This window comes from Stegostoma tigrinum, chromosome 12, assembly GCF_030684315.1.
Source record: "Stegostoma tigrinum isolate sSteTig4 chromosome 12, sSteTig4.hap1, whole genome shotgun sequence".
In the NCBI taxonomy this organism is placed as follows: Eukaryota; Metazoa; Chordata; class Chondrichthyes; order Orectolobiformes; family Stegostomatidae; genus Stegostoma; species Stegostoma tigrinum.
In genome coordinates this window covers 32,686,822-32,707,077 of record NC_081365.1, presented here as the reverse complement: position 1 = coordinate 32,707,077, position 20,256 = coordinate 32,686,822, and the positions used below count along the sequence as shown (strand labels likewise).

The 20,256-nt window shown below is 39.5% G+C and overlaps 2 protein-coding genes across 2 annotated transcripts in view; both read left to right on the top strand.

Annotated features, from left to right (window-relative positions):
* Positions 1–5,270, top strand: part of LOC125457039 (ATPase MORC2-like) — an 86,338-nt gene extending 81,068 nt beyond the window's left edge. The window contains exon 27 of the mRNA XM_059649998.1: positions 4,786–5,270. Within this exon, the coding sequence (XP_059505981.1) occupies positions 4,786–4,815 (30 nt within the window). The 3' untranslated portion in view covers positions 4,816–5,270. The remainder of the gene's footprint in view (positions 1–4,785) is intronic.
* Positions 5,271–9,650: 4,380 nt separating this feature from the next.
* LOC125457138 (uncharacterized) overlaps positions 9,651–20,256 on the top strand; it is a 34,815-nt gene continuing 24,209 nt past the window's right edge. Inside the window, exons 1-4 of the mRNA XM_048540920.2 lie at positions 9,651–9,765; positions 12,990–13,056; positions 16,341–16,417; positions 16,929–16,986. Coding sequence (XP_048396877.1) covers positions 9,679–9,765; positions 12,990–13,056; positions 16,341–16,417; positions 16,929–16,986 — 289 coding nt within the window. The 5' untranslated portion in view covers positions 9,651–9,678. The remainder of the gene's footprint in view (positions 9,766–12,989; positions 13,057–16,340; positions 16,418–16,928; positions 16,987–20,256) is intronic.

The window sequence follows — 20,256 nt, the reverse complement described above, 5'->3', positions numbered from 1 at the left end:
GAGTGTATCAGAATGTCCCAGAGGAATGGTCCCTGCAAAATGATAAAGGAAGGGTGTATGAGTCTGGTTGTGCCATCCTATTAGAGGTGACAGAAATCACGGCTTACAATTTTTTGGTGTGGAGGTTGGTGGGCACGTAAGTGAGGACCTAGGGAGCCTTATCTTGTTGTGGTAGGGAAATGAAGAGATGAAGGCAGAAGTGCAGGAGATGGGCTGAACACAGCTACTGGCCCTGTCGACCATGGTAGTGGGGAATCCTCAGTTGAGGAAAGAAATGGAGGTTTTGGAGGTGCCCGTGGATGGTGGCATCATCAGAACAGTTGAGATAGAGAGACTGCGAGAATGGGATGGAGTACTTACAGGAAGCAAGGCGTGAAGTTGTATAGTCGAGGTGACTGTGGGAGTCGGTGGGTTTGTAGTGTATATCAATGGATGGCCTAATCCCAGAAATGAAAACAGTTCTGGAAGAACGGAAGGGAGAAATCCAATGGAGCAGGTGAAGGTGAGGACAGGGTGGAATTTAGAAGGAAAATTGATTTTTTTTTTCAATACTAAATGAGAGAGGGGAGCAACACCAATGGTGTCATCAATGTATTGGAGAAAGTTGTGGAGAGGGACATAAATAGGATTGAAATAAGAATGTTTCATGTATCTAACAGGGGAGGAAGCTGCCTGAGGGCCCATGGTGTTCAAGGTGAGCTACTGGCTTGGAATTTGGATTGGCTGTCTGACAGAAGGCAGAGAGTTGGGACAAAAGGCTCTTTTTCGGAATGGCAACCAGTGACAAGTGTCCCTCAGGGTTCAGTGTTGGGGCTGCAACTGTTCACTTTATATATTAATGATCTGAATGAAGGGACTGGGGGCATTCTGGCGAAGTTTGCCGATGATACGAAGATAGGTGGACAGGCAGGTAGTACTGAGGACGTGGAGAGGCTGCAGAAAGATTTACACAGTTTAGGAGAGTGGTCCAGGAAATGGCTGATGAAATTGAACGTGAGCAAATGTGAGGTTTTGCACTTTGGAAAAAAAGAATACAGGCATGGACTATTTTCTAAACGGTGTGAAAATTCGTAAAGCAGAAGTACAAAGGGATCTGGGAGTGTTGGTCCAGGATTCTCTAAAAGTTAACTTGCAGGTAGAGTCCGTGATTAAGAAAGTCAATGTAATGTTGTCATTTATCTCAAGAGGGTTGGAATATAAAAGCAGTGATGTGCTTCTGAGACTTTATAAAGCTCTAGTTAGGCCCCATTTAGAATACTGTGTCCAGTTTTGGGCCCCACACCTCAGGAAGGACATACTGGCACTGGAGCATGTCCAATGGAGATTCACACGGATGATCCCTGGAATGGCAGTTTTAACGTACGATGAATGGCTGAGGATCCTGGGATTGTATTCATTAGAGTTTAGAAGGTTGAGGGGAGATCTAATAGAAACTTATGGCTTAGAAAGAGTGGACGCTGGGAAGTTGTTTCCGTTAGGCAGGGCGACGAGGACCCATGGGTACAACCTTAGAATTAAGGGGGTAAATTTAAGACGGAAATGTGGAGACATTTCTTCAGCCAGAGAGTGGTGGGCCTGTGGAATTCATTGCCACGGAGTGCAGTGGAGGCCGGGACATTAAATGTCTTCAAGACAGAGATTGATAAATTCTTGATCTCTCAATGAATCACAGGCAATGGGGACAGTGCAGGGAAGTGGAGTTGAAATGCCCATCAGCCATGATTAAATGGCGGAGTGGACTGGATAGGCTGAAATGGCCTTACTTCCACTCCAGGGTCTTATGGTCTTATGCAGAATGTTACATTTATGTAAATGTCCTATTTAATGAACCTTAGCTGTGCTATACATGTCTCAAATATATCTAAGGGTCCAGGATTTCTCTACCAGAATACATACTTCTCCACTTTATTAGTATACTGAAAGTAGGATTAATTAAAATTGTAACAGAAAAACTTAAGAAAAAATTTATTAATTTTACAATCTTATTACCAAACAATACAATTTAAGTGGCCATTCCAAAAACTGTCAAAAAATGAAACATCAAATCTAGTAGAATCCAATTTGATATATGTATAACAATTCCTGGATGTCCCATTATATCAGGCAATGGGATCCTGCATGAGAACCTCTCTGGCTACGTTGAGGGCATCTTGAATCCCATTGTACAAGGAAACCCCAGCTTCTGTTGCAATACTACAGACTTCTGTCAGAAATTCAATACCTATGGACTAGTTGAACTAGGAACATTCCTCATCACAATGGACATTTTAGCAGTCTACTCTTGCATCCCTCACGATGACGGCATCACTCCAACAGCCTCAGTACTCAACACTGATAACTACGAATTCTCAGACGTCAGCTTACAACTCATCTGCTTCATCTTCAACCACAACATATTCACCTTTGACGACCATTCCTTCATCTAGAACAGCCACAGGGACCCAATATGCCGACATTTTCATGCATACATTCGAGCAAAACGTCTTCACTGCACAGGACCTCCAATTAACTGACATACAACATACACATCAACATTTACTTGCTTTGGACTCATGGCGAGGAATCACTGAAATGACTATATAACGATATCAACAAGTTTCATTCCACAATCAGACCTAACATGGACTCCGCTTCAGAATCAGTCTAATTTTTGGACAAATGCATCTCCAAGGACAAACACCTCAGTATTTCACTCTCCCACAAACCACCGATGACCACACAACACTTCACTTCTCCAGATTCCACCCCAAACATGTTAAAGAAGCCATCCCCTACGGATAAGCCCTCTGAATACATAGCATCTGCTCAGATGAGGAGGAATGCGACAGATACTGAATGATGATAAGCATGGGATATGATGCTCAACTCATTGATCGCCAATTCCAATGTGCCACAGAAAAAAACGGCAAAGACCTCCTCTGAAGACAGACACGGGACACAATCGAGAGAGCACCCTTTGTCATCTAGTAATTCCCCGGAGCGAAGAAGCTACACCATGTTCTTCACAGCCTTCAACATGTCATTGATGATGAATATCACACCAAAGCCATCCCTATGCCTGCATTCTCACCTTCAAAACAACCACCTAACTTCAAACAGCCACTTAATCTCAAACAGATCATCATTCACAGCAAACTACCCAGCTTTCGGGAGAATAGCAACACAGTGCCACACAGTCATGCCACAGCAACCTCTGCAACATGGAAACTACCATCACACATGGGAACACCATCCACCAGGTACACGGTATGCACTCATGTGACTCAGCCAGTGTTGTCTACTTCATACGCTGCAGGAAAGGCATACCTAGGTACAGTATATCAATGAGACCATGCAGACACCACAACAGTAGATGAGTGGACACTGCGGTAACCATTGCCAGGTAGGCATATACCCTCCCAGGTGGGGAACACTTCAGTGGTCAAGGACATTCAGCATCTGTTCTTCGGGTAAGCGTTCTCCAAGACAACAGTCGAGATACACAACAACACAATCGCCAAGCAGAAACTGATAGCCAAGTTCCATACCCATGAGAACAGCCTCAACTGTGATCTTGGGTTCATGTCATGCTACATGTAACCCCACCATCCTGTTCTGTGTAGAATTTTCCTAACTGTTCTGGTTTGACACCATAACCTTGATAACTTGTTATTATCTCTCTACTTTAATTAGTTTGTACTGTTTTGGATTACTTGTTACTTTGTTTAGACCCTCGGCATGCAACTTTTACGCTTGTCATGTCATTCCAGCCATTTTGTTTGTCTCTAGCATTGTCTTATTTTTGATTTTTTTTGTAATTATTAAATGGATCATAGGTCATCACTTCACTTGCTATTCAGCTGTTGACACTTTACTCACTGTTTGACCCTTCTGATCACATGCAAAGACTTGTTATTTAGCCTGACAACACTCCACTCAGACCATTTGTATTTGGTTTGATACTCTTGATTACCTGGAGTTATCATGCCAACATCTACTGTCCCTGTGCGCATCCCTCCACTTTATCTGACAAAACAGCAGCGTTTTGAAAGCTTGTGCTTTCATATTAACCTGGTGTTGTGTGGCTTCTGACTTTGGCATTTCCACATCATGGTTTTTTTTAAATGATAATGGTTAGTAGTTATATTATCTCCATTGGGCCAGTTTTTAAAAATTGAATTCAAATCTCCTTATCTGCCCCAATACATTATCTTGGATTTTGGATTAGTAGGCCATTGCCATTATCGTAACACCATTGCCTGATCCTAAAGTGCAATTGTAGTGCTCAAATCTGCTTTCTCCATCAGAATCCAGGAAACTTGAGTACTCTAGTTTCTTAAAATACATCTGTTGCTAATCAACTTCAGTATACTATACTCATTACATCCAAATAGTGTCTGCCCAGGACAATCAGTCCAAAATGAAGAGTGAAATGAACACTGTTTTTATCCAACACATTTTTAAAATCAATTCATCTGACTCATGCCATTTGTGACCTGACAAATCATTTTTACCAGTAGAATTGAGCAATTGTGGATGCATACACTGCACCACAGGGACAGTGAAGGCACACACCCCTCTGACCTTTTTGAGGTCAACTCCACTGACGTTTGCAGGGTCACAGGATCTAACAAACTTAAGTATTCTACACAGTCATCTGAACTGGCAAAAGAGTTTGGGAAATCTTTTGGAATGAACTGATATTCAATGGAAAAATAAACCACATGCATATTGCCAAGTTTGAATGTCATGGTTTTCTTGCAAGGTTTCATGTAATATTCTGATTTTTCTCTTTTTTTTCATCAGCCAGTTATAAAGCAATCTAAAGATAACTGAATACTTGGAAGAGCTGCTTAAAACTTTGGAAGAGGAAGCAAATCTTCAAATGCATTCCTTGGCTACTTTTTCAGTATTATGCAAGTGATTTGTTCAATTGGAAAGGCTGAATATCATAAGCTAATATTAAGGATCATTTTCAATTTGCCAAGTTTAAAGACAAATGTATTTATTTCTCCAGCAGGAAAAAATAGAACAAAATGAATCCTTTTGTTTACAAATCATGCCTCAAATTTTGTTAATTTTTTCTTCTAGTAGAGAACTGTTATGACTGAAGAACATTACTATTCGTCTAATTTTTCATTTTACTTTTCATGCGTACTTGAATATGTAGTACATGAGCATGTCAAAATATTTTATTTAAATGTTTAATGGTTTAAATATAAGACAGCCTAATCTTTGGCTGGTAATGCTCTGAATCATGTTGGAGGCTAGAATATTCCTTTCATCCACACTTACAGGCACCTGTAATTTTATTAATCAAGGATATCTGAAACTTCAACTTGTCAAAATATCCTGTATTTGACTATTGATAATGTAAAAATAGTTTGGGATGATTGATATAAGTGGACTATCAGTGCATGTTTAAGATTTCAATGTACTTGTTTTTCTGTTTTTCAAATAAAGTTCTGACTAAGTTAGAGTTTCTTGTCATTTTTTAAAAAATGTACTGTATTCTTAGCTAAATAATCAAGAAGGTCAAACGGATTTTCTACCTTGTAAGATAAGTACTTAGCTTTTTGCTGTTTGTTCAAATATTGTTTTGAAATGTTCGAGAGAATTTAAAAAAACATTCTGCCTTTTACGTCAATTAACCAATTTTTTTTCTTCTTTCAAATGTGCCACTCATGATACAATATCCAAAAATAGCACCAACAACACATCAGAAGGTTAGTTTGACAGGTTGGAACTACTTTTAAGTGTACCTCACTTGGAATTCAACCCCTGTCCTACTATCTGTGTTTCTGGACCATCATTGACAGCAATTACACGATTCTGTAGTCGGAATTTTCTTCCATGGCACTGATCCATCTGTTCCTACTTTTGAAAATGTTCTCAACTGAACCTGTTGCTGTAAAGACCATTGAGTCACAGTCATACAGAATGGAAATAGATCCTTTGGTCTAACTTGTCAAAATGTTTGTCTTGTACACTAGAAAAATATGGAATGGATACTGCTTTAGACAAAGGGAATGGTGGAAGATGATGTTGCAGTTTAAAAATTAGTTACCAGAACCAGTAGTGAGTTACATATTCACTGTTGCCTTACTCAAGTTGAGTGGGAACATGTGGCTACACACTTTGGCTATGTGTGTCTGTGTTCAGGGCTGTTTTGCCCAGAGATGATCCTTCCATTTTGATCATTTGCTGTAGGCTCAGCTGAGTAAGCAGCTGGGTCTCTTTGTCTTCCACCTGTGTGGAGAAATAAGGGAAAGTTTAAGGGTGGCACAGTGGTCAACACTACTGCCTGTCAGCACCAGGACAACAGGTTCAATTCCAGCCTGAGGTGACTGCCTGCATGGAATTTGCACATTCTCCCATGTCTGTTTGTTTTCCTCAGGGTACTCTGGACAATGGGTGGAAGCCAAAGATGGATTGGTTAGGTGGATTGGCCATGCTGAATTGCCCATAGTGTCCAGGGGTGTGCAAGCGATGTGGGTTAGCCATGGTAAATGTGGGGTTACAGGGATAGATGGGGTTGTGACTAGTTGGGATGATCTTTGGAGGATTGGTACAGACTTGATGGACCAAATGGCCTTTATCTGCACTGTGGGGTTTTTGCGATCCTGGTTGCTGTTCTCGCTCACCGTTTCCCTGCAAGCAGATGTTCTGCAAATTCTTTTGTTAAAAAGAAAGGGAGGAGAAAGCACCTTTAAAGGCATTGAAAGGTTGAATCTTCAACTACAGAATGGAAGACTGAGAACTGGGGTGTACATAATCTTGTGTTATTTGCAAAGAATGATGTGTTTGAAGGCAAGATGGGCTGAGCCTGTATCCTTTGGAGTTTAGAGTCAGAAGTGAGTTAATTGAAACATATAATATCCTGAAAGGACTTTATCTGATGGATGTGGAAACAATATTTCCTCTTGTGCGAAGCTCTAGAACTAGGAGTCAGTTTAAAAATCAGGGGTCACTAATTTAAGACATAAAGGAAAAAATGTCTGCGGATTGAGTTTATGGAATTCCCTTCCTCAAAAGGCAGTGGATGCAGAATGTTTAAATATTTTTAAGACAGAAGTAGATAGATGCTTGATTATCAATGAAAAATTATCAGTGAAATGCAGGAATGTAGAGTTGAGGTTAAAATCAGATCAGTCACAATCTTACTGAAAGGTGGAGCAGGTTCGAAGGATTGAGTTGCCTACTTTTGTAAATACCTGTTACACCATGGGTTCTTTCTAAGCCTTTCTTGAGACCTACTGTATGATTATCAAGAACTACCTTTTGGTTTTCAGAGATTCTGTTTTTCATTCTCACTAACTCCTTTAGTAGGTGATGTAGTAAGATTATCTGCCATACGCAGGGAATATGGACTTGTGGAAGGACTGAAAGAATTCAACTATATTCTCGGTCTTTGCTGCTCCATTAAACACTGACAAAATGCAGCATTACTTCAACACACTACAATAAATTTCAAAATGTCAGTTACAACTCCATAATCTTCTATTCCATTATACAGTACTTCGTATACTCGTTCAGTTTCTTAGGGAGGTAACCCATTGACTTCTCCATTCCTGAATCATTGTCTTGTTATAAAACAGCACCCAACCCAAGCCACTAGCATCAATTGCCATTTTAAAAGGCTTAGTAAGGTTGGGGACCATCAGCAGTGTGTTATTTATTAAAATTGCCTTCAGCTTCTCAAAAACCATTTGGTACAATTTCTAACTGTAACAGGACAAGACAGGTAAACACAGGAAGAAAGTTCCCAATGACTAGGAGTTCAGAATGAAGCGAGACAGTCTAAAAATACAAGTTAAGCCAATTGTGACAAGAGGAGAAATTTCTACACCCAGAATTTTAAACCTGTGGAATTCTCTATTGTTTTCAAGAAATTAGACATTGTTCTTCGGTTTAAATACTATGGTGAGGAAGTAGGAAGAGGGTATTGAGATGATCAGCTATGATTATAATAAATGATAGAGCAGGGCCAAATGGCCTACTCGTGTATCTATTTTCTAAGTTTTATAATGCTAACTTTTGTGAACTTGTTACTTGATATACCTAGTTCTTCTTGTAATTCGTCTCGTCCTAAATGATATGTCAATGTAAATTAGCTTTGGCTTCTTGGTTTTTACAGGAAATGCTACTTTTAATTCCTTTGTCAAATCTATTGCTTTTGTTTTACAATACTTAACTAAGGCGATCAGGGATACATCTTCCATATACAGGATGCATTTAGCTGTTTCCAATGCCATCTTGTCTAATAGTATGAGAAACATTGTTTCTCTCCTATCGGTTACTAATTACACATTTCATGCTAAATCTTATGCCTGCATTCACAAATCTTACATTGTCCCCTTCAAACTTCTGTTGCAATCTCCTTGAAGAGTGCTGTGGAAATGAACTCTCATTTGTGAGTGCTCATGGAATAGTAGACTTGACCAGTTGAATTAGTCAGGTGGTTAGTTTGCTGCACTTTGAACTACTGTCTATAACATGACACTTGCACACCCAGATCTCATTAGTAAATAGGAAGAAAAGTAGTTACTATAGACAAAGGTATCCGTTAACAAAGGGAAAACATATTACCTACTACTTTCATTCTCACATAGGTCATATAAGACAGACTGCTCAGCAGTAAAGTCATGAGGGAAGGGAAAACAAATAGAAAAAGTAACAAAATCTTTCAGTCCAAACTGCAAAGGATCCAATTAGATAATTCTCTCATTTTTTTTCTTGGTTTTTGGCAATAGCACATTGTTGGAAGATCAATTTAGTAGCTGGTCAGTTAAATCTTAGTCTTTGTTCGAAGTACTTCTTTTCAGGGTCTTTTTATCCATTTCCAAGATTTCAGTTTTCCTGGGTGTGTTGGCCACTTTGGGTCCAAATTAACCCCCACTGTGTATGTTGAATGTCGTCACAGACCCAGCTTATTTGCTGAATTTCCAATCACAAAGAGTACATTTTTGGCATTCAGAAATGACCCTGACCTTTTAGGTTTTTACCACTTTAATTGACTGCTTTGTTCTCAAGGTCCAATTAAAGCGAGGTTTGATGAACAACAGAGTGTGAAGCTGGATGAACACAGCAGGCCAAGCAGCATCTCAGGAGCACAAAAGCTGACGTTTTGGGCCTAGACCGTTCATCAGGCCCCCCTCTCTGATGAAGGGTCTAGGCCTGAAACGTCAGCTGTAGTGCTCCCGAGATGCTGCTTGGCCTGCTATGTTCATCAGCTCCAAGCTTTCTTGGATTCTCCAGCATCTGCAGTTCCCATTATCTTTGAGGGACAGCATCTCCTCTGTGGCATCTGCCTGACTTCTAGACCAAGCCCCTCTACTTTGATTACTTTTGCCTTATTTCACATGATATTTGCTGTCATACAGCTTATGCTGGACAAATGTTGTCTCTTTACCAGCTATCCCTGTTTGCCTTTCAGTTCATGATACCTTTGCAGTTCTCTGGGCGCCCCCTGTAACTCATCAAATGTCCAATCTGTAATTCTGAGAGAATCAGTGTTTCTCGCTCTTCATTAATACTATACCACACATTTTGTTGGAGGATGGATAGTCCAGATTCCCCCATCTGCGCATGCGCGTTCGACCAACTCGGCGTGAGTTGTGACGTATTGACGCTGGTGAGCCAATCAGAGGCCGGTTGCCCTCGGGTTTGAACGAGCGGCGGTTGGAGTTGGCTTTCGCCATGGCGGAGAATAAGCTCTTGGTTATTGAGGGGCTTCAGCGCAACGGTTACAAGTTCTGGAGGACAATGGAGCGAATATTCCTGAAGGTAGTGAGAAGTCTAGTGCTGCCTGAGCCCGCTGTCCTCCCCCCTCCAGAGTTTGTATACGTCAGCTTGTCAGGCACCTTGAACCGGGCGCGAGCCGGTACATTCATTGCTGCCGCCGGTCCCCTGCCAGTAGGGAAGGACATTGGGGTGGGCAGGAGGAGAGGCCGCCGGGGCCTTACTCCATTTATGTACCGCGACCCACTCTAAAACGGAAAAATCTCTTCTGCAAATCTCTGAATTTTCCAAGTTTCAATGTCACCACTTCTCATTCTTCTAAATTCTAGCGAATGCGGGTCTGTTCACCTCTAAATCTCTAAACATATGAACATATATATGCATACATACAAAATAGGAGCAGGAGTTGACGACTTGGTCTTTGACCCTGCTGTACGATTCAGTAAGATCATTTACACTGTACGCATGTATCGCTGTCCCATGCTATCCGAGATTGGTGAACCTCAACTTCACTCCCTCAATGGCAAATATATACCTCCTTTAGGAGACTGCAACTGCACATTATTCTGGGTGCAGTCTCACTAAGGTCCTATACAATTGAAGCAAAGCGTTTTCAGTCCTGAGCTCGATTTCTTGTGTAATAAAGGCTAACATAACATTTGCTTCCTAATTGTTGGCTGTACCTGTATGCTATCTTGCAGTCACTTATGTACATAGAAAAGAAGGGCTGCAGTGGCACAGTACTAGTGTCTCTACCTCTGACACAAGATGCCTGGGTTAATGTCCTACATGTTCCAAAGAAATGTCATAACTTCTCTGAATAGGTAGATTAGAAATGCCTGTCGTAGACTCCCAGGTCCCTTTGAGCATGGTTTCCCCATCACTCACCATTTAAGAAATGCTGTGCACCTTCAGTCTTTCTACCAATATGGATGACTTCACCTTTAACTACATTACATTTTGTCTGCCATTTTCTTGCCCATTCACTTAGCTTGTCCAGTTCCCTTTGAAACCTCTTTCCATTCTTTTCCATGAATACACTTTCTCAAGTAATCCATTCCAGATCATAACTGATCACCGTAGAAAATAAATTCTCACCTCGTGCTAACTCTTTTGTCATTTACTGTATTTGTATATTTTTTGCAAACCAACCTTCTTGCTGATGGAGAGAGATAGTAGGAACTGCAGATGCTGGAGAATCTGAGATAACAAGTCAGCTTTCCTGCCCTGATGTTGCTTGGCTTGCTGTGTTGATCCAGCTCTACACCTTATCTTCTTGCTGATGGGGCCAGTTTCATATTTACTCCATTAAAGACCTTAATGATTTTGCCTCTGCTACTGAATCCCCTCTTAACCTTTTCTGCTCAAAGGAGAGCAACCCTAGATTCTCTATTATATCTATAACTAAAGTCATCCCTGTTGTGGTTCTAATTAATCTCTGCATAGTAAACCGTTAATATATTCTGAATTTATGTTGCCAAAAATTGAGCACAGTGCTCCAGCTAATGCCAAACTAGTATTTCCTGAAGGCTCAAAGGCCTAATTGTTTTATCTTTGTAGTCTTTCAACAAAGTATAGTAGTTTATTATTATTATTAGTGTCCAAAGGTACTTTAAAGAAATGTTATAACGCAAATAAGCCAGAGAAAGTAATCGTGCAAATTTCCAAAAATTTGATCAAAAAGGTAGATCTTTTGAAAAAAGAGGTGGACCATTGTAAAAGATTATGGCGGGCATTTGCTAGGGCAAGCTCTAAGCTGCTAAAAGCAAGGCCACACAATGCAGGACAAACTAAAATTGGTGATACTCAAGTGCCTGGAATTAGATGAACGCAATTATCTTGGAGTGTAGTGGGACTGGAGGAAATTGCTGAGATATGAAAGAATTTACAAATAAGGATGAGGAATTTTAAAATCATAATTTTGTTTGACTGGATGCCAATGAAGATCAGAGAACACAGACGATAGGAAACATGATGGGACTTGGAGCAAGTAAGGACAAAGAATTTTGGATGACCTTTCTTAGAGGAATTTGGAAGACCAGCCAAAAGTGTGTTGAACTGGTCAAGTCTAGCTGTAACAGGGACATGATTGTGGGTTTTGACAGCAGGCAAGCTGATGCGAAGTAGGTTGATGTTACAGAGGTGACAATAAACCATCTTAGTGATGGAATTGGTCAGAAATGTGGCCTGAGGTCAGATATGACGTACGGTTACAAAAAGCCTCTGTTGCCAGGGAGAGGGACAGAAGTTTGTCCTGGAAATTTCATGTGTCTCACACTTTGAAGCTAGTTTGAGAGAGTGCAGGTTCAGGCTGTTTCCAGTCTTTGCCAAAGCTTGCAATGTAAGGTCTGGGGAATGAGGTTTGAACAAACGCTTTCTCTCAAGAAAATCAAGACTCACGTGCTTTTAAAAAGTCTTCTCAATTTTGTCCTGGCCTGTGTGTTCACTGCCAAGTGTCTTTTAAGCCATATTGAAATTGTACCAGTGATAATGGGAACTGCAGATGCTGGAGAATCCAAGATAATAAAATATGAGGCTGGATGAACACAGCAGGCCCAGCAGCATCTCAACACCTGAGATGCTGCTGGGCCTGCTGCGTTCATCCAGCCTCACATTTTATTATCTTGAAATTATACCATTTAGTTTATGTTATATCCATTACTACTTCTTACCAAAATGTATCAATTAATGTGTTAACTTTCACATGCCATGTCTGTTATTTTGCTAATCTGTTACTATCCTCCTAAGTTAGTATATAGATCAGAAAAAATAGTAACCATACAGCCAATCATAAACATGTAGAGCTTTATGCTTATAAATATTGGTATGATCACCATGTTTTTAAATATATGATGTAAAATGTTAATTATTTTGGAAAAAGTTAAGTGTTTGAACTCAAATAAAAGATACTTAGATTGCAGTTAGCCTTTTTGAAAGGTGTTAATGTGGTCAATTTGCTCAGTTGGCTGGACAGCTGGTTTGCAATGCATGGTGATGCCAACAGTGTGAATTCTGACTGAGGTTACCATAAAGGTTCTTTCTCAACCTCTTTCCCCTTTGTCTGAAGTGTGGTGACCCTCGCATTAAACCACCACCAGTTGTTGCTCTCAAATGAGAGAACAATCCTGTGGTTCTTTGGGAGTATTGTGATTTTACCTTTTTTTAATCATGTGTTTATAAAATCCACAATATAGTGCAATTTTTATACATAGTTAATCCCATTTGGATAATATAGACAAATGAATGTAACCTTTTCTGGATTTCTATAGTACAGCCATCCATTTGAAGATGACCTAATTATTAATCTTGAGGATATGACTGTTGAAACTCCATCAGGTAAGAAAAAATAACTCATCACATAATATCATCTAGAAAAATAACAGTGGAATAATTTTTAATCAATGTAGTATTCTTAGCAGGCGAATTGCTTTTCCATACATTAGAGTTAATTATGATCATATAAGTAAGAGTGGCAAGCAAGAATAGTTCCACTGAGCTGAATAATGGAGCAGCATTAGATTATGACAAAAGATTGTGGGAAATAAAGTACTCTGGTCACGGTAACATTGTGTGTGTCATTTTTGAACTTTTGTGGATCATTTCAATTCTGTGGCAGGAGAGAAAGAGACCACAGTATTGATTTGTGGGAGAAATGTGAACAAATTTGAGGTTTAAGTTTCATCAGTTTGTGGGACAGATTAGAGATGGGGTGGGATCTATTGCTATTGTCTATCTTGCAAGTGCAAGGATAGAGGTTTTGAAGATGGTGCTTGATGATTGTTGTTTTGAAATGAAGAGGAGCATTATAATTCCAACTAGCAATAGCCCAGAAGGGATGTTGGGTTCTGGTAGTTTAGTGATAGTGAGATCAAGGGCGCGTGAGTGAGTGTTGTGGACAAGTTCATCTCAAAGGAGAAAGGAGAGCAGAGTGAAAATAAGAGTTTGTTGGAAGGAGGGTTGTGGTTAAGCAGAGCAGCGTGTTAAACCTGCTGGGTTTGTCCTCAAGCCAAAAAAAGCGACGATCCATCTTTTTAAAAGCTTGTAGTTTTATACTAGGAATCAGTTGTCACAACAGACAATTGAACCTCAAGCTAATGGGAATTGAATTCATTGGAGGGGTTGTGTTGATTATCTTTGATCTTTTAGCATGATCCTCAAACAGTGGAGCCCAACAATTAATTGTTTAATGTTGTTCAATCAAACCTGGTGACGGATAACCAAACTAATCTTACATCAGATATATTCAAGCTGCCTGCACCCATTTCTTTTGAGTGAGAAAGACGAGCCCCATGATCAGGAGGAACAATGTAGGAGAGAGATAATAGACAGCTTGTCCCAGACAAGCTTTTAAAAATGAAGGTTTAGGACTTATTGAACAGATCAGTGGACGCAGAAGCCATATACTCATAGGAGCATCAAAGGTAAAATGGGATTTTAAAATAGTTGTACATGTATAGTAGGTGGACATGAGATTTACAGCAGAAGTGAGTTACATTGAACGAGTACAGAAATTACTGGAGAGTTGAGAGGAAAAAACAAGCCAAGGACCGGACTGTCAAAGAAGAGATATTAAAATGGGTGGTTGAAAATATAACTAGATCTGTGGCTTGTGCCAAGCGTCAGTTGAAGCCAGGATGTCAGTTGAACCTTTTCAGAATAAGGTCATCTCTGGAAAGAGGCTCATTTAATCACAAACAAACATTCTGGAGAAAATCCAGTGATTGTTGCTTTACAAGTAGATGCCAAATGGGTTGTGGTAGATAGGGTGAGCAGCACAAACAGCAGCAATCACAATGCTGGAGAAGCATAATAGGTCCAGAAGCATCTGTGGAGAGAGAAATGATTAACATCTCAAGTCTTATACCACTCCTGTTCGGAAGTTCTGAGAGAGAGAGTCATATCAGACTTGAAATGTTAACTCTGTTTCTCACCCCACAAATTTTCTCCAACATTGTTTGTTTTTCCCAGATATCCAGTTTTTGCCATATTTTTATAGCGACAGATAGGAGGCTGGTTGGGTTAGTCTCCAGTGTGTGAATTGGACTGAAAGATTGTAGTAAGCGAATAAGACCTGTTGATTTCTAATCTATTTTTCTAATTGACCTGTTCAGAAATGCTATTACACACCTCTGAACAAGTGGGACATGAACCTGGACCTCCAGGTACACTACCACTATGCCACAGGAGACCTCTTCCTCTACCTCCCCCCAACCCATTGGTTTCTGCTCTTACAAGGGAGGTGACAAGTGCCATTATGGGCACTTAAGCCAATTCAGTAAGCAGCTCAGAGAATTAATGGAAGGCATTAGGGGGGATAGACGAACTGTGATGGGTTTGAGGACAAGTCCATAAGAAATACCACAATTCAAGAAAACCATGAGGCTCGTCTATAAAATCTGTTGAATTTCTTCAATATTATTTTGATCTCTACCACTGTTTCATTGTCTTGCTCATGAGCTTTGTTTTGTGTAAACATCACTTAATCTATTTGTCTCTGATCCCTCTTCATTTAGAATATTTGCTCATAAACATGTGTACATGATTAGTACAATCCCCACTGCTTACAGTTGCCACATTGGTTTAATTGGTTAGTTCCCAAAGTAGGTACATCAGAATATATGTGGAATCCAGCTCATGCCATACAGTTTCTTTGTTTAAGTTTGCCATGTCTCTTGCATAAAGACTAAAATGATTGACACTTTGAGTTAGTGCAAAGTACAGCACACCAAAATCCAATTAAGATATCTGACAAGAAGAGTGTGTATTTAACCAATCCATTCACATAAGATGTTTGTTCTTGGTAGCACAGATGTGACTTTGGTTATTGTGTAGAGTACATCTGTTTTAATTGTTTTGTATGAAATTAACAAGTTTTTGTTTAATTCTTCCCTTTTCCAAATGCCATTGATATTTTGGAGCATTTGAAGATTTTAAATAGACATGAAAACTTGTTAGTTAAGTTATTATTTCCAATTTAACCATGTCCAAACAAAACATTAATTCCTGTAATTATTGCTTATAAGATACATGGTTTTGTTAATTTGAGCAAAGCATTTAATCTGTTGTAAGTGACACATTTGTAATTCAGTTACATGATATTAGAGACTAGTTGTCGTTGGTTAACTAGTTTAGTATTTGCCTCTTAAAATCTAGCAGTGACTGTAAGTGAAGTCTTCATTTAATTTTCTTATTCCGTCTGCCTTATTGTAATTTACCGGAATTTAAATGGATTCAAGTTTAACCTTTACATCATCATGTAAGAATTGTCACTGAATTTAAATGAAATGTTAAGTCCTCTGCAGATTGCAATGACTTGTCATAATTGCATTACTGTGGGGAAAACATTTGGTTTCTATTTGAGCCCTTTCTCTGGAAAGACTGAAGATTCTGTCTAGCTAACTAAAGCCTTACTTAAAATTTATTTGCAAGCAGCTTATCTTGGCCGAATAAAGATCTAGTTAGAAATTAACAATGGAAAGGCAGGATTTTATGTCAAAGGTTAATTTTTTAGCACAATGAAATGAAACAATGAATATCCATTTGCAGTGATTTTTGTAATATTGTATTTCATAAAGCATGACACTTCAGTAACATTTATATAAATTTTTCATCTTTTATAGGTCCAGTAGGCTGGTGTCCCGTTGACTCTCCACTTTGTTTCCCAAGAAAACAAGCCAGAGTTAACCGTAAGAAAAAGGTGCAGAATGTATCCTGTAATATTTGTTGTTATTTTGCAGTTTTTGATGCTAATTTTAGGTTAAATTTCAACTCAGAACTTTTTGACTTTGGGCATGATCTACATAAAAATGCAAATTTGAATACTCTTAAATTACGCCAATTTCAAAAGTCAGACTTACTTTGAATTGGATCATATACAGTATATTGGAGACTAGGTTTGTACTGTGGTGCTTTAGACATATGCAGCCACCCTGTTCCAGATTATTTGCTGCACTTTCTGATCATCATTCTATATTTCATTTTTACTGCTTGTGTTATACCGACCATGTGATACAGTCAGTTGATTGTAATTTTTGTCCTGATCAGTATGTTAATTTATTTGTGACAGTAGCCAGCCATACTCTGGAAAAAAAATCGGTTGCAGTCACAGCAAACTTACAAATAACTTTTTTCAAAAGTATAAATGTCATCGAGGGCTGAACAGAATCAGGAGAAAATTACTGAAATTGTTTTCTTTGCGTATATTTCAGCCTGAAAAACATGCACCTGATAAAAACCTGGAGGACCTGAAGAGCACAAAGTTATCAGGTTAGTTAAAAGGTTTTTTTAAATTACTTTCAAGGTGCAACTGAGGAGGGGTTTGTGAGAAACAATGCATTAAAACTTTTAGACCCATTGCATCGATTTTCTAATATTATGTAATACTTTAGTGTGGACGACTATTACTCTCTCCAGAAGAAACAGAAACTGGAGTTTGAGTTTTTTTGGATCAAAGGTAGTTATCTCAACTTTATGCAAAGTCTTCTGCCATAGTGCAGGTCCTTTATTAGTCTGAGACCATTTTTCTTAATTTTGTGCTTCAAGCTACATAATCTTCTGTGTTTCATAACTTAAAGTCTTCTGCAAATTTGGATATTGATACCAACTACCTTGGTAGGACTGGAAAGGAGTTTCTGTTGAAAGAATTTGAGTAGTTAGGAGCTAAGCTTAATAAGTAAAACCTCCAAGGTGGTAATCTTCGTTGAAACACTAAAATAATCAGGTGCTGGAAATCTGAAACTAAACCAGAAATCGTTGGAGAAACTTAGCAGGTCTGGCAGGATCTGCGAGTGAAAGCAGAGTTAGTGTTTTGATTCCAGTGACCGTTCAGAACTGGTTCTGAGAAAGAGTCATGACTCAAAATGCTAACTTGCTTTCTCTCCACAGAAGCTGCCAAAACTGCTGGATTTGTCCAGCAATTTCTGTTTTTGTTGGGAATCTTGTAATTATATGTGGTTCAGGTAGCGATCTGGCATTGGGTAAATAAATAAGACTCTAAGATTATTGTGGGAGGAATGGAATTTGTTAGATTAGATTCCCTACAGTGTGGAAACAGGCCCTTTGGCCCAACAAGTCCAGACCATCCCTTGAAGCATCCCACTCAGACCCATCCCCCTGTAACGCACACATCCCTGAATACTATGGGCAATTTAGCATGGCCGATCCACCTAGCCTGCACATCTTTGGAGTGTGGGAGGAAACTGGAGCAACCAGAGGAAACCCACGCAGACATGGGGAGAATGTGCAAACTCCGCACAGACAGTTGCCCGAGGCTGGAATCGAACTGTACTGAGGCTGCAGTGCTAACCACTGAGCTACCGTGCTGCCCCGTGTTCATTGGACACTCATCAGTACTGGGTAGAAAAGCTCTTTTCTGGTGGAGCAGTCTTCATTTAAACTCTGCTGGGGCCAATCCTGATGAATTGAATAATTAGAGCTTTGGAGCAGGCTTTAAACTAAATAGCGTGGTTTTAGTGAGGGGATACTTCAGCTCACAAGTAAAAGGAGAAGGTAATATTTTGGGGTAGCTACTTAGGTAATGTACCTAGAACTGAAAAGGAAGGGACAGTGTATGAGCATAAGAACACAACAAGTAAGCTCAAAGGGTGTAATAATGTGAAAATGTAATGGCATTATTTCCTAGATGCACATAAGTGGACGGGCCATCTAGCATGGACTTAGGCACAGGAAATGGCAACAAAAATGGGCCTGCCCACCCTGAAAAGTTCTCTCTACTAACATGGGGCCTACTGCCAATGTTGGACAGCTGTTTGACAATCAAACAATAGCTTGATGCCTGAAGATATGATTCCATGAATATAATGACAGTGTCACTTACAACAACTCTTCGTGAAACCTCACATTGTCCAGGTCAAAGCAGCTTGCTTGATTGGCATCACGTCAATAAACATTCAATCAGTCCACTACCATTGCTTGGGAGAGCAACATGTGCTATCTACAAAATGCACTCCAGAAATTCTTCAAAGATCGTCGGATAGCGCCTGCTATGGTTCCATCTAGCACATCACATCTTTCTCAGAGTTTGTGCTTCCAGCTCTCGTTTTATTTCTAGTTCTCTGTGCACATACATGTGTTAAACTTGGGTAAAAAGGTGCAATTTCTCTTGGGCCCTTTCTCTTCTTTGACTTACACTGCCAAATTAGCCTTTCCCAAAGAACATGGATTCCCTTCTGATTTAAATATAGGTTACTGCCGAAGTAGCCCCCGCCTCATCCCAAAAATAGTTCCAGTTTCTCTGAAGTCTGCAGCTGTTGTCTGCATTCGCCTTCTAGATGCTTGTTGACGGTTGATCTTTTTCTCCAAGGCTGGTTCTGTGCTTAATCTCAATCTGTTCATAATTAAAAGTAGGCCGAAGGTTCTGTCACTGGTTCCCACATAAACAAATGTCTGGATCATCTTTCCTTTGTGGAATCATTTTTCATTTTCTGCTTGATACCCAGATCTGTGGTACCTAGAAAGCACATGTTTGTAATTTGGACCACAGCTAGTAAAAAGCTGTATAGCCCCTTGACTATAGACATTTCCATTGGTGTTCAGAATTTTGCTGTTCTGTACTGTTTTCTCTCTTAGTTGACTACTTGCTCCTTGGTGTCCTTGTAATTGCCCAATTACCAGTTGTCATCTTTTTTATTCATGTCACTCTACCTAAAGATCCATACCTACTAGAGAAATATAGTCGCTCAAAATGATTCCTATTCTATACTGACCTGTTTTTAACCTCATTTCCCAATCATCAGTTACTGCTAGCAATGTTTTGAATGACCACAGAGCATCTTAGCAAGAAGCTATTGTCACAGAATGTTGTAATTATGTCCAGTTGACTGTCGAGCTGTGCAGCTTTTTGCTCAAGGATTTGCAGTTTTTTTTAGACTTCACAATGCTTTAACATCTAAATTTACCACATGCATTTCTTCCCAAAACTAAGTACACACAATCTTTTCAAAGAACGTGCCACATTTGATGAAATCGAGAGGAAGAAATGGAGCTAAAGATACACTGCTGCAGTGTATTGACTAAAACCTAATTGAAATCCCAGGTCCTTGTTCAAACAGAACCGCAATTCATTAGACATATTTGCTTGTTATATGAAATGGCATTCATTGAGAACAAGCTGAAGTACATCTCTCGCTATCTTCCATTGATCAATCAGATTAGTTGGTGAATCATTACCTACATAAGGAATACAGTGTTACCAGAGGCCGTGAGCTGATGAGAAGAATTAATTTGAGCTTCCATTGTAACTCATTGTCTAGTTATTTTAATCTGAGTTGCACCTTTGCCCCTAATTCAAGAGAATAATAACTAGTTCGTACAGCTAACAATGCATGGTGAAGCATTTGTTTGGTAGCCAGTAGTAATTGGGTGTTCCTTCTACACAATGTAAAGAGCAGCACAATTTTCACTATTAATAGTATGTTGCTACATGAACGTATGCAGTTGAATCAGTTGAAGATCTGGGGCTTTCAAAGCTTCCGGTTGCCATTTGTAATGGACTGGATATGTCTGTTCTAACTCAAA